A 14,581-nucleotide genomic window follows, 5' to 3' on the forward strand; every position below is an offset into this window, starting at 1 on the left:
GCGGTCCGCTGCCTCTTCGATACGACACCGGCTAGGCCTAGCGACGACTAGGGCAAGCGCGAATCGGTGGAGTTCGTAGCGTGTCCGCGGGTGGCATCGTTGCCGAAAGCTTCCTGCGTGTGCAGGCATACTGTTGCACGAGTACAGTAGACAATCCTTCTGATAACATCGCTTTTTTGTTATTTCTTGTACGAGCGTGAATTCATGTGAATTGTTTATCAAGCCAAGCAGTCTTCGGTCTCCGCTGCGTGGTGACACCGGCTGTGGGCGGAGCTTGAGGGAGCTCGCCCGCCGGACGCACGGTGCTCCATGTGTCCCGGCTGGCATTGCGGCGGCAGTTCGCATGCGGCGTTCGCTGCGGCATGCCGGTCAAGCTTTCGCACATGTCTCTCCTGCTTAAGGCACAATATCGTCCGAACAAGACAGTCCGAGCTTCGAGTGCGCGCGCCAGCTGACCGGCCAGGAACTCAGCCGCCTTCGTTGTCGTTTGCGTGGGCGCTGAATTATCTTCTTCCTTATAGGGGCTTTATATGTGGGCTGGCAGAAGCTGCCAACTTGGGTCTCTAGTTTCACACGGGACGCTTAAGCTAGAATCAGCCTGCCAGGACCTTGGCATTTATTTACCCCTCTAGACCACTAAGGCGCATCCATGCGGCTTGGTTAAAGGGGGGCTTTATGTGTGGGCTGGAGAAGAAGAGCAAGAAGCAGAAGAGGAAGAAGAAAAGGAGGAAGAGGAAGAAGAAGAAGAAGAAGAAGAAGAAGAGGAAAAAGAATGCTCGGTCACCCGCTGCTATTACTTTCGCTCAATATTCGGTTCAGCAGCGCTGAACTCTTCTAATTGTTTCGTTACTTTCATACTTTCAACCAATTCAGTGTGGTAACAATTTCTCATATTTATGTTTTTCTCGCTCAGTCCTGTGCATGAATGCAAAGCGGAAACGTGGAGGGAATTTTTAATAGTCGATATCTCTCGTACTGCGTATGATAGATCAAATATCAGTAGCACGCTTAAGCTTCGCATTGAGAGTAAACTGGATATCACATTTATCATCGCCTTTCTATTCCTCGAATATTTGGCATTGAGAGACTGGTACGGAGTTTGGCAAAGTGCTAAACGCCTTTGATTGGCTTGGGTTTTGGCGAGAGGAAGGTGGCTTATCTGTCTTTCTTCTCGGAATGCCTGCACTCCCACTGAACGGCATAGAATTGGCGATGCAATGTCGCTGGTTCGAATTCCTGCCTCCAACGTCACTGGCAGAAGGAAGCTAAGTGGACAGCACGGTGGCATGACCCTACCCTGAAAGCTGCGCAAATAACTCTTGCGTTCCAGTATTGATGTGAAATCCCCATGCGTATTTTCCCCGACACATTTTTCTCAATTCTTGACTGCGCCGAACCTATCCGCCTCAAAAGTATATGGCTCGCTGAAAACCTTGTGCGGAATCATGGTAAACTATTCAGTGTGCTTCATTACCGCCTGCTTTGTGCATTCACGCTGGAGTCCTTTTCAACGCCATGATCAAAATGACCGGCTTCTTAGGGACGATACTAACGCTCACCACAACCTACAATGAGGGACAATGAACCATTGCTCGACCCACGCTCCGAGCGTAGTGACTGAATGTTTTTCGTCCTGAGCTGCCTGAGATGACTGATTTTGGGGCAGACATTTAAGCAGCGTTTTTCCGGTTGTAAAATAAGAGTCATGCTCTCAAGCGTTTCTTTTAATGTAGCACCGCAGTGAGTAAGCGACTACCCCACTACCTCTTTCGACGGTGTATAGAGCGAGCGACGATTGCGAAACTTTTTTTTCTCTAAAACATACAACGTCGTACAGAGAGAATGGAGATAATATCTCTCTGTACGAAATCAAAAAAAAAAAAATAAAAAGGCGCACGGGCGGGGCATGCAATGCTAATGAAGGATAAGCGATGATCGCTAAGGGTAACAAATTTTATTCCAGGGGAAAGCAAGAGTGTAAAGGGGCGGGGGAAAGTTAGGTAGTAGGATGAGATTGAAAACTTTGCGGGTGTGGAGTGGCGGCGGTTAGTACAGCATCGGATTAATGTGAAGCATTTCGGTGAAGTAATTTCACTGCAACGGGTATAATCTAGCTAATGGCATGATGCGACTGACTGGTATCCAACAACCAGTGTAAAGTAACGATCGTGTGGTTCTATGCTATAATATCAACCGACACTCTGAACGGCCACTTTGAGTGACAGTGCGCGTGCCGCGCTGCTCCAGCCAGGGAAGAGGGATAGAAAGAAAAATAATTATAATATAGTTCCGACATTTTCTTGCACCAGCGAACCCAATTCATGAAATTAGTCGCACATAGAAACGGGTGATGACGGACAGGCGTTCTTGCCTTTGTCAGTCGAGGTCCCGAGTTATTAAGATCGCCAAGAAACTGGCATACTTTTGCACTAAAATAACAAGAATAATGGTATGTTTTAGGCTACCGCATGTCGTTCTTAGAGGCCGACATGCCAGTGGCCGCGAACCGTGGTGACACCAGGCCAGTGGGGTTGTTTTCCTATTTCACGAAGAGCGATAGAAGAGAACTGAAAAGGAATTCAGAATAAAATTTTAATTATACGATTGTTAACCTGAACGCAGCACAAGCTTATAGATGAATTCCTTGCTTTTATTGGGATAGAATACGGCTGTGACCTTCCCGCTAAGCATGACGTGGTGATACGCTTACATTTGCCGCAATATATATTTTTTCATGAATAAACGATCGTTTATATAAACTTTCCCAAAGACAAAAAGCATACCTTACCAGTTGTATTTTCTTATGTATGTCTTACGGAGCCTGCTGTACTTTATCTGCAGCAGTGTCAGCGATGTTTGCTGGACCTAACATGTAGCTGCATACCTGTGGGTGAAAAGCGGTTGTGTGCACCTCGTCTCGTACCTAGATCAAAAGAATACTACTTCGTTCTGCGCCACTACTTTCCTCCCATGGGCGAGTCTCAGGAAACTAAACCAGAACGCTTAACCCAAAGGTGATAAAAGTTCGAAGCATGAAAGAAGAGCGGGTCATGCACATATGACAATGAAAAGGAAGTGCATGCAAGGGCCGTCATATAGATCTGATGGCACAGCCTAGAAGCCTAAAATTATTTATTGAGGTCGTACAAAATACTTTTTTTTTTCTCTCGCGTTGACGCACTGGAAGCTCCGAATGAATTTAGACAGAAAGCTGTCTTTAGTTAGAGATTATTACTATAGGTTTTCGGATTTCATCGGTCCCTGCACTTCAGATACATGGTGTATTATGATTTAGAGAGAGAGCTGTTGTTTTTTTTCATCGCGGAATTCCTATATCGCTATGTCTGCATACAAACGCCGATCCCGGATTCTCTTTTCCAAGAATGATTATTTATTACTTTTATTGCGAAAGCAATATGGGGCACTTCGCAATATTTTATTGCGACAGTGCCCCCTGGAAATTTTTTTACCATCGCGCAGTTCGCATGTATATCATGACAGACAGTTACCATGCGTATTAAATTATTCTTTATTTATTTTTGTAATCAATTTTGAATCGATCGCTTTGTAGCCCACTTATACATATTGTGCTCTCAATATACAAATGCATACGCTTTAACAGTGGGGACAACCAGAGAGACTGAAATTAACTTCACGATGCAACCTGCCAAGACTAGGCTCGAATTTGATTTTGGTTTCTTTCAGGCGGACAGTAAAGGCTTGGAGGCGGACGAGTACAGCTACGTATACTCCACATATAGGATTGCGATGATCATAGGAGCAATGCTTGCGGAAAGGACTGTGAGTGTAACTTGACAGTGTCTTCCTCATTATTGCTGTGGATTTGCCAATGTTTTCACACGCAGTATATAGCAAGGCAACAAGTGACCAGTGAGGAACTGAAATAGCTATTGTCTAGAAAGGTCTGCGTCGTAGCAAGCATTTCAGCATGAGTGCGCTTCTACCACTTTAACTTACAACTGTACCGAGATTCTTTTATTCAACACTCCTAACGTACACTCTGAAAATGAAAGCAGTATCACATGTCACGCTGGTAAGCATCTGTTCCAATATGAAGTCGGCCGATCCAAGGTCAGTAACAAGAAAGGCCTTTCGTACATTGCTTAGAATCAAGACATCGGGGTCATAAAGACAAGCTGAGTTATCTGCGCCCGATTCTTGAGTAGCAGAATAGCCGTCCAATGAATTTTATTATCTTGCGGTAGCAACGATACAGTTTAAATGATTAGGAGCTTCGCTGCTTTTAGGACTAATTAAATTGCATTCTGTCTCATTAAAGTCAGGCTGCACGAATGAAATCCGACGAATTGCTATCAAATTCTCAAAAGTATTCGCGCATTAGAATCAGCTGCGGTAAACCGGTAACCTCCGAAGTGCGTAAGACACTCCCGCACAGTACTTACAATATTAGAGAGTTTTCTTACGTTTTTCAGCCTTTCGCCTCCTTTTCGGTTATTGCCAGACTTCAGCACCAGTGGCCGTCTAGCTTTATTAATACCGAGTACAGCGCTGATAAGCTGAGGACCGGTATGAAATAGAAAGAAATGTGACATGAGTACAAATAGTACACATAGCGCTAAGCTCTGCTGCAAATAAACAGCCAAGTTTGGCCCGTCGCTCATCTCGAGGAAAAAGCCTTTACGTACAGATTGCAGTTAGCACTGGCCTAAAATAACCCTTTTTATAGTTTTGTTTAAACTAAGAGCCTTCTAATGGCACCCAATTTTAGCAACTTTTACGCAAGGCTAATCATGCGACAATCCTTCAGTTGTCTGAAAAGGGATACCACTTTCAAGTTTTCTAAACTCAAGCAAGACGCTTACTTTTGCAGCACCTTTGGCTCAGACGAGATCAAAAGTTACCGAAAGTCACGTAGCTTTTTGCAAGAGTTTAACAGCTACGCCTCACTCTAACCATCGCAGTGTGGTTGTGATCAAAATTAGTATTAACATTTTTTTTTTATATTTATGCATCTCTGTCGCGGAAACTAAACGTGCAAACATGCCTTTTTAGTAATGTTGCATTTCACAGAATGCGAGTTTCAGTAACGTGTCAAGTTGACTAAGTTAGATTGTGTCCAAAATGAAGGACAACCACGTAGAGAGAAACGTTGAAGCACAAAAACTGACCATCTGTGAATGGGCTCCTGTACTCATGGCCATCTGCGCGCCTTTTTCACCATTTCCCAGTATGATACCTTCGATGTCTTCCGCCTGATTTATGTTCTTAAACATTTTATTCGAAACCTGGCTTCTAAAGCGCGAGGTCGCTTTTTTTTCTGAGACCAAACTTTTACTACCTCCTCGCAGATGATTTGGAGTTCACCGGTAACGTGCTACCTACTCGGTATGACGGGATACTTTGTGTTCAACGTCATTTTTGGGTAAAACCCTTTTCTGCTATATTTAAGAATCTAAAGTGTTCTTGTTGTCTAGTGCACCAACACCTTGAAACTTTTCTTCTTCTTACCTGATATGTTGGGCCATTAAAATGTACACCTAAATTTAACAGAGTAACGGCAACGAAATTTTGTTCCCCAAAAAATCATAGCAGAACAGGAAAATTTGAGTCGCCGTTATAAATAAATCAAATCTGGCCACATTTCCTAAGAAATTCTTTTTTTTTTCTAAGATATCTCTCTTGTTTACGGTCGTTAAACAATCGGTACACTAATTCTTCTCGAAAGAGACAACTTATCTAGGCAGTGTTCTATTCATGCCGAGAAGTGTTTCGCTGATGTGACGAACAGTCACGCAATGCTGTATTTGGAGAGAAGAGATTTCCGTTGCAGTTGTTCGACAAAAGTCTTAATCGAACCTAGCTTTTCTTGATTTTCTTCCAAACTTGCAGATATGATAATTGCTAGCTTATTTTAGAATGAAGTCACTCTCGATATGCGCAAGATAAATGACGATGTTAATGTATAAATAGTTTTATATAGTTTAGGGCCTAGCTACACCATTACTGCGAATTTGGTGTTGGCCGGATTTATGCATGTTGTGAACATGAATTTGGTACTCGCATTATTGTGCATGAGCATTAAAATGTGTGTTGTTCTTCCCTCGGTTTAACCTCTGCCCTATGCCTTTTATTGCTCCCATCAGGTCATTGTATTGGATGCCAGGAGGAACTATACTTCTTGTCATCAGCTTGGCATCATCTTTTCTGGGTGGGGTTGCATACAGTCTGTACATAGTCAGTGCCTACGCAGTCTTCACAAATCGCTTCGTGTCGAACACTGGTGTTGCCATAGTAAGCCATGTTCCTTGTTATATATTCATTCAGTAAGGTAGAAAGTTGGACGAGTTGGTATTTAGACATGGGAAAAAATTGCACTGCGCTAAAAAAAAAAAGCGATGACTAAACACTTAAAGAACTGGACAAGCGCAGACTCACAACTAAGTTTACTTGAACAAACAGACGAGAATAGAGAGAAACGAACATATGCACCTGTGCGAAACCGCCGGATAGTAAAGAAAAACCATTACGTTTCAAGTTTTATAAAGACAAAAATTCACACTCTGCAAGCGAGACAGAAGGCTGGCTGATGCATCTATTACCATTTTTCCTGATACAGTAGGCCTCCTTAACGTCTCGCGTTAGCCTATCTCTATGGTGAAAAAAAAATTCTAGTTCGTGAGAACAGCGGGTAGCAGCTTTGTCTATCTTTATTACCTTTCTTAATTTTTTTTCCGTTGCATTTCTTGCAATGCACATCCACGTGTGAATAAGTGTCGGATAATATGACCCCAAAAGGCTCCTTCAGTCGTACATTTATACATCGGCCCATCTGGCCAACATACTCCTTACCGCAAGATAAAGGTAACTTCTACACAACCGCGCACACGCAGAGGACATACCGCAATCTGTGCTTAATATTACACTGAAATGGGCCAATACTCTGGGATGAATTCATTTCTCGCTTTACAAGGGGGCACAGTCTGGCCAATTTGAAGGGTGCAGAAAAAAACACTGACTCAGCTAATCTAATGTTAGCTGCAGTTTTTCAGAGGGTAATACCAGGTATAAAATCTAACTTTAAATCCGCTCAACGCAACGTTTCACGTATTGCAAAGGTTTCAGACATCCCTTATACGCACCAACTCTCTCATGACATAAAGACTGTGGCCGAACGTTGTGGGATTAGAGTGGTATCTTCTGCATTCTTCGAATTTGCCAGACTGTGTCCCCGTGCACAGCGAAAAATTAATTCACGCAAGAGTATTGGCCCATTTCAGAGTAACATTGAGCACAGATCGCGGTATGTCCCCTGCGTGTGCGCGGTTGTGTAGAAGTTGCCTTTATCTTCCGATAAGGTGCATGTTGGCCAGACGGGCCGATGTAGGAATGTACAACTGAAGCAGCATTCTAGGATCATTTCATCCGGCACTTATTTACCCGTGGCTGTGCAGTGCAAGAAATGCAACGAAAGAAAAAAATAAGAAAGGTAATAAAGAGACAAAGCTGCTACCCGCTGTTCTCACAAACTAAAATTATTTTCCACCATAAAGATAGGCTAAAGTGAGAAGTTAAGGAGGCCTACTGTATAAGAAAAAACGGTGATGGATGCATCAGCCAGCCTTATGTCTTCCTTGCAGATTCTGTATTTTTATACCTTGGTAAAACTTGATGCCTAGTGGTTTTGTTTTTTACTATTTGGCGGTTCCGCGCAAGTTCATTTGTTCGTTTCTCTGTATATCTCGTCTGTTTATTCAAATAACCTTATTGTTTGTGTGCACTTGTTCAGTTGTTTAAGTGTTTAGTCGTCGTCTTTTTTAGCGCAGTGCATTTTTTCAAACATATTCATTAAGTTTTGCATCTGCTTGAAAGGTTTCATAGGAATTGCAATGTACATTACATCAAAGGAAAGTAGGCTGAAGAAACTGAAAGTTGAGTACCGCCCGTCTGGCCAAATGCGTTGAGTTCGAGCGAACGACAAATAACTGAATGCCTTCTGATTAATATAACAACCACATGCAAAATATTCGAATAAAATGACTCATCCCACATCGCAAACCGTTTTGCAAACATACTACCGAATATTTTATGAAAATTGTGTGCCCTCAAACATCATTAAAGATATTAAAACAGACCAGCAGTTAACATAGGCTTAAACTAGTTCACTCAGTCTAAGGCTATGCTGAACACGTGCACAAACTTTTGCATTCTTGTAAGCCACAGCGTTTCGCTCAGAAAAAAAAAAAAAAAAAAAAAAAAAAACATTAATCAGTGGCCAAATTGTTTCTATTAATAACCATGCATCTAACAAAGCTCTCACTAACAAAAGGGTTCCACAGGGTTCTATTCTATACCATGTATTGTTTCTACTCTGTATTAGCAATTTGCCATCCTGTTTTAGGCATTGTAATAGTATATTATACGCAGATGACTCTACCATGATAAAGTCGCACCGTGAAATTTACCTGTTCATATCTAACCTTCAAAATGGCATTAATTCTCTTGAGAATTGGTGCCACATTAACCGCCTGACTGTGAATGTTACTACGACTTGCTTTCAGATTTCCCGCCCCCCTCAGAATTCATTGCCCGTCTCACAATTACTACACTTAAATTCCACTGACATCGCGTCGCAAGTCCGAATTTCGTTTCTAGGTGTTGTTATTGATCCTCACCTCAAATTTCATTATTATATAGCGGAAACTTGGAAGAAAATTTCATTTGGGTTACGCGCATTAATCAAAGCCTGATCCTATTTCCCAATCCACATGTTACTATCACTCTACTATGCATTCGCAGTAAAGTAGTATTGGGGTAACGCCTATCACGGTCCTCTTTGGCCATTAATAAAACTGCAAAAGCAAACGATACGCATCATAACCTCCTCCCCTAGAATGTCGGCATCGCACATTTTGTTCATGTATTGAAATGTTCTACTCCTCTCGGCTCTTTAGACTAATGGCATTCTTTTTTATAAGATTCTTCACCATCAGCTCCCGCTTAGCATTTTTACTCCCGCACGATCAAGAACAACAGCTTACACGGTTCGCTCTACGTAATAATTTTCTACTACCTAAGGTCACTACTAAGTACGGAAAACAATGCCTTCGATTTTCGTCATATAATTTTTGAATTATTTAAATTTTGACATTAAGCAAACTAATACACTTTCTTTGTTTAAGTGCAAATTAAAAACTTTTCTTCTTAATTTATGACTTCTATGTTATTCATGTTTTGTGTCGGGGAATTAATATTTTTTGCACATTTTTCTGTGTTCTATTTATGTATCTAGATCTGTCGGCAATGCACTTTTTACTACGTATTTCGTTATTTATTTCCATTGTTGCTTCATAACACAATTTTCCTAACAATAATATTATTCTTTAAGTTGCCTATCGAAATCTATTACCATGGGAGGTCCCACCTGCGTTCTTGTACCATATGTTGTATAATCCTGTATGTTGTTTTTGATTTCAAAATTAACTTTCAACTTCAACTTCAACTTCAACAGCCACACGTTTGCACTTTATATCAGCTTACATATATATAAAAAAAAAAAACGACATATTGTGTATCCGCGTATTATTCTGAACTGAGCCGTAAATCTGAAGTAGATTTGGGCATTGTGCATGTAGATTTGGGTATGAATTGTAAATTGTCAACCATCACGCTCTACCAGGATATATACAGCGCAATAGAGACGCGCAGTAATAAAACTTAGGTTTCGAGGATTATCTGAAACGATAAAATGCATTGATTCTCGGGATTCTACCTGATTGCATACACTTTTTTCGATAGGCGTCTTTGGAATTCACGTTCACCAGCGGCAACATGATCGGCTCTATCCTGGGAGGTGCGCTGATTGATGTGAGTATATAATCTCTTAAATATCTTGGTCAACATATACGCGCTTAGGAACTCGAATGTTGACTGAAATTGCATTTTTGGTTACTGTCGATACGAGGTTTACCGTTGGCGTGTCTACTTACTGTTCAAGATAATTTTAGTTTTAATAATAAACAACGATGCCCATAGGTTAAAACGTTTCTCATGCCCAACCTATTCAGTACTATACAAGGGCAACTCAATTCATTGTACTTTTATAAGACCGCTATTTACGCCCCTTAGAGCTTTACAATTCGTCCGTATGCCTACGTTCTCTAACCTAACGTGAACATAACGAAGCCTTTACTTCCTTTACAGAGGTGGGGATACCCCGCACCATTCTTCGTCATTGGAGTAATCATAATGTTGGCGTTTCCGGCTATCGCAATGCTCAAGTCAGTTCTCAACAAAGATCACGGTAAGGGGACAAAACGTTCAACTTTCTCTTGAAAAAGGTTTTGCCCCGCTCGCTTTTGCAGCTGAGATAATATAGCTCTGCTGCGGTGGTGCAACATGATTAAAACAGGTTCAAGCTTTTTGCTTCACTGAAACCTGGAGGTAGTGTTTTATTAAAAAACAAATCAAAATAGGGAAAAGAATTCCGCCGGCTTCAGTAGTTGCCATCTAACATCATAAGCACCTGAGATGGGCAAGGAGCAAATATAAGGGAGATAAAGAGAACAGCGAGGAGAATTGCAGAGAGGAATGTAGCAACAAAGGAGAAGGGGAGCAATCTACACTATTTACGAAATATAAACGAGACACTGGCACCTACTGTATTTCAGCCCTATACAGATGAGGTAGTTTCCCATCAATAAAATTCCTCCTTAAGCCTGTTACGACTTTTCCTGTCCCTAGGGATTGTACCTGCTAAGCCTCCGCTGTGGGGCACAGAAGACGCCTTAACAAGCAACATGCCACAGAAATAATTGCCATAGAAATCTTTGCGTTCCGGCTCTTTGCAGAGAAGCATTCGCCACTTATGGCCGCAACTTGCAGAGTAACCTGAGCCAAAGTGACCCACAAGTGGCGCCATCCAGTGGAGACTAAACGAACGAAAGCAGCAAAAGCGATCCCATTGCAAAACCAATACATGTAGAATGTCAGTGAAGGTGTAGAGAGGGTGCAGGTTTAACTGCGCCGATAGCAAGATATTCAATCACGCTTAGTCCCCCCCCACCCAAAAAAAAAAAAAGTAATTAGGAGAACAGCGCATTGAGTAATCCGTTGTCTAGCAGTGCGAAATAACTTGTGTGAGCTAACAGCTGGCAATACCATGCGTGGGAGGTACGCAACATTTGAATGCAGCTTTTATGCTGCACCACCGCGAATTTGTACAACGACATGTTGAAATTCTTAACACAGCTGCTCGCCCGACTCGTTCCTGAGCTCAGTGTCACCGCTAACACCAGCTGTGATCCTTGGCTCGTTCCTAGCATCACAGATGCCGCTATACACGGCCACGGTGCTTCTCGTTGGCTCACCGGTGTGGTTCGAAATTTCCTGCTTGCCCACTAAGTACAAACCTCGCAAGAACCTCCTATCACTTATACCTACGACTGATATTCTGTGGGGACCAATTGATGCAATTCGTAAGGAGGGTTCGATCACTTCCATGGCATGCACATACGGACTAGTGGCTATGAAAGCCTAAAATACATCCCCCAGAGTATATGAAAGCAATGTGCCTATGTGCGTTCGAACAGGTTTATTTTTGTCGTAACGAAAATAATAAACTGGTAAACTAAAGGCTCATGCAAGAGTAGCAGTGTTCTCAATTTTGTTTTATTATTTCTAATTATTTTTCTTCAGAGGGAATTGATTGGGGGTAAGCTCATCTTAAAAGTCTGGTTCTCCTACAGCTCAGATATACACTCCGTTTCACGTGGGTTTCTCATGAGCAGTTTCTACACGCCTGTCGATTATGGTGTAAAAACGTATTAGGAACACAACCACGTTCTGCTCGTCAGGATGTTTGGGGCAAGTCGTTCTAACATTTCGTAACACTGCAAACTGCCATGTGAAACTGACTCTATATGAGAATTAATTATTATATTAGGAATAAGAAGTAGGGGCACCAAGAGATGATTCAGCTTGATCAGTTAACAGACGTACAAGCTGCATGTCCTTCGTTGCTGGCAAAAGCGGACAGAATCAGCTCATTTTAATGGATAATAAAAAATTAGACACAGAGTTGACAAATATGAACCCCTTCATGGATCACTGCCTTGTAGTGGCGGAGGGGCTTGCGAAACACGATGAGCTCTGCTGTGTAGGGCCACCCAAGATAGACAGGTCACGGCAGAGAGTTCCGACAAAATGTGATTCACTGGAGAAGGTAATGGCAACCCACTCCAGTATTTCCTGCCAAGAAAACCCTATGGCCAGTCAACATACCATTAATGATATGGCGCCGGAAGATAAGCCCCCCAGGTTGGAAGGCGTCCCACATGTTACTGGGGATGAACAATAGCTCCAGGACGAATGAAGCGGCTGGGCTAAAGCCAAAAGGACGCTCCCAAAAGGTGGATGTGTCGGGAAGCGACCGGAAAGTCCGATGTTGCAAGAAGATGTATCACATAGCAACATGGAATGTAAGATCTATGACGCAAGGTAAACTGGATGTCGTCAAGCGAGAAATGGACAGATTGAACATTGATATCTTGGGTATCAGCGAGCTCAAGTGGACCGGAATGGGAGAATTTAACTCCGGCGACCATTATGTCTTTTATTGTGGGCACGAATCCAAGAAAAGGAATGGGGTCGCTCTCATAGTAAACAGAAGAATGGGCAAAGCAGTGCTAGGGTACAACCCCAAAAACGACCGAATGATTTCACTTCGGATCCAAGGTCACCCTTTCAACATAACAGTTATCCAAGTCTATGCACCGAACACTACTGCTGAAGAAGTTGACGTTGAGAGATTTTATCCGGACCTACAATGCCTTTTAGACTGCACCCCATCATCAGACGTCGTTTTTCTCATAGGAGACTGGAATGCTAAGGTAGGAAGTGAAGAAATATCCGGAATTACAGGCAAGTTCGGTCTTGGTGAGCCAAATGAAGCTGGGCAGAGGCTAGTAGAGTTTTGTCAAGAAAACAACAACGAATACTCATTTTCAACAGCACAAGAGGCGCCTGTACACATGGACTTCACCGGACGGTCTGTACAGGAATCAGATCGATTATATTATTTGCCGGCAGAGATGGAGAAGCGCTATACAAGCAGTAAAAACAAGGTCTGGGGACGATTGTGGCACCGATCATCAGCTTCTTGTTGCCAAGATTAAGCTTCGATTGAGGAAAACGCAGAAAACTAGAAGGCCTTTCAGGTATAATTTGGATCAGGTTCCATTAGAATATGCTCTGGAAGTGAGGAATCGATTTCAAGAATTAGATCTAGAAGACAAAGAGCCCGAAGAGATGTGGACTGATGTTCGTGATATAATACAAGAAGTTGCTACTAAGGTAGTTCCAAAGCAAAAGAAATGCAAGAAAGCAAACTGGTTATCTGAAGAGGCTTTGCAAATAGCTGAGGAAAGAAGGATGGCAAAAGTTTTGGGGGAAAGAGAAAGATACAAGGTTCTCAATGCGGATTTTCAGAAAATAGCAAGGAGAGATAAGAATGCCTTCCTGAACATACAGTGCCAAGCAGTTGAGGACAACAGCCAATTAAGGAACACAAGAGCTCTGTATAAGACAATCAAAGATATCAAAGGAAGCTTCTGTGCTAAGATGGGCGTGATAAAGGACAAACGAGGCAAGGACCTCACTGAAGCCGCAGAGATAAAGAAGAGGTGGCAGGAATACACAGAAGAATTGTACAAGAAGGACCCCAATGAGCAAACCCAACATAAGACGGTTGTGATCACTGATCTCGAGCCGGGCATCCTGAAGAGTGAAGTTGAATGGGCCTTAGCCAGCCTTGCTAAGAACAAAGCTAGCGGAATTGATAGCATTCCAGCTGAGTTGCTTCAAAACCTCAACCATGACGCTGTTAACATTCTGCATACATTATGTCAGAAGATTTGGACAACCCTGCAGTGGCCACAGGATTGGAGGAGGTCAGTTTACATCCCCATTCCAAAGAAAGGCAGTGCCAAAGATTGTTCCAACTACTACACGATCGCGCTTATTTCGCATGCAAGCAGGGTGATGTTGAAAATCCTCCAAGGTAGGCTGCAGCAGTATGTGGATCGGGAGCTTCCGGACGTGCAAGCTGGGTTTCGCAAGGGCAGAGGAACTAGAGACCAAGTTGCCAACCTTCGCTGGATCATGGAAAAAGCAAGAGAGTTCCAGAAACCCATCTACTTCTGCTTTATTGATTATGCGAAAGCGTTTGACTGCGTATATCACAGCAGATTGTGGCAAGCTCTCCAAGAGATGGGAGTTCCAATTCACCTCATCTGTCTCCTCAGGAACCTGTATGAAGGGCAAGAGGCCACAGTCAGAACTGGGCATGGTCTTACTGATTGGTTTCCGATTGAGAAAGGAGTGAGGCATGGCTGCATACTATCGCCCTGCCTATTTAACCTATATGCAGAGTGCATCATGAGGAAGGCCGGTCTGGACGAGTCTTCAGCTGGAGTGAAGATTGTTGGAAAACGTATCGACAACCTTAGATATGCGGATGATACCACTTTAATGGCAGAAAGTGAAGCGGAACTCAAGAGACTTCTGATGCGCGTACAAGAAGAGAGTGAGAAGTTTGGGCTTA

At 42.7% G+C, this 14,581-nt stretch overlaps 1 protein-coding gene across 1 annotated transcript in view; it reads left to right on the top strand.

Annotated features, from left to right (window-relative positions):
* Positions 1 to 14,581, top strand: part of LOC146208345 (MFS-type transporter SLC18B1-like) — a 60,441-nt gene that overhangs the window by 18,798 nt on the left and 27,062 nt on the right. Inside the window, exons 2-6 of the mRNA XM_084578421.1 lie at positions 3,706 to 3,801; positions 5,331 to 5,404; positions 6,126 to 6,273; positions 9,778 to 9,846; positions 10,183 to 10,282. Coding sequence (XP_084434547.1) covers positions 3,706 to 3,801; positions 5,331 to 5,404; positions 6,126 to 6,273; positions 9,778 to 9,846; positions 10,183 to 10,282 — 487 coding nt within the window. The remainder of the gene's footprint in view (positions 1 to 3,705; positions 3,802 to 5,330; positions 5,405 to 6,125; positions 6,274 to 9,777; positions 9,847 to 10,182; positions 10,283 to 14,581) is intronic.

The sequence above is a fragment of the Amblyomma maculatum genome, chromosome 1 (genome assembly GCF_055883805.1).
Source record: "Amblyomma maculatum isolate TAMU_Amacu chromosome 1, ASM5588380v1, whole genome shotgun sequence".
Taxonomy (NCBI): domain Eukaryota; kingdom Metazoa; phylum Arthropoda; class Arachnida; order Ixodida; family Ixodidae; genus Amblyomma; species Amblyomma maculatum.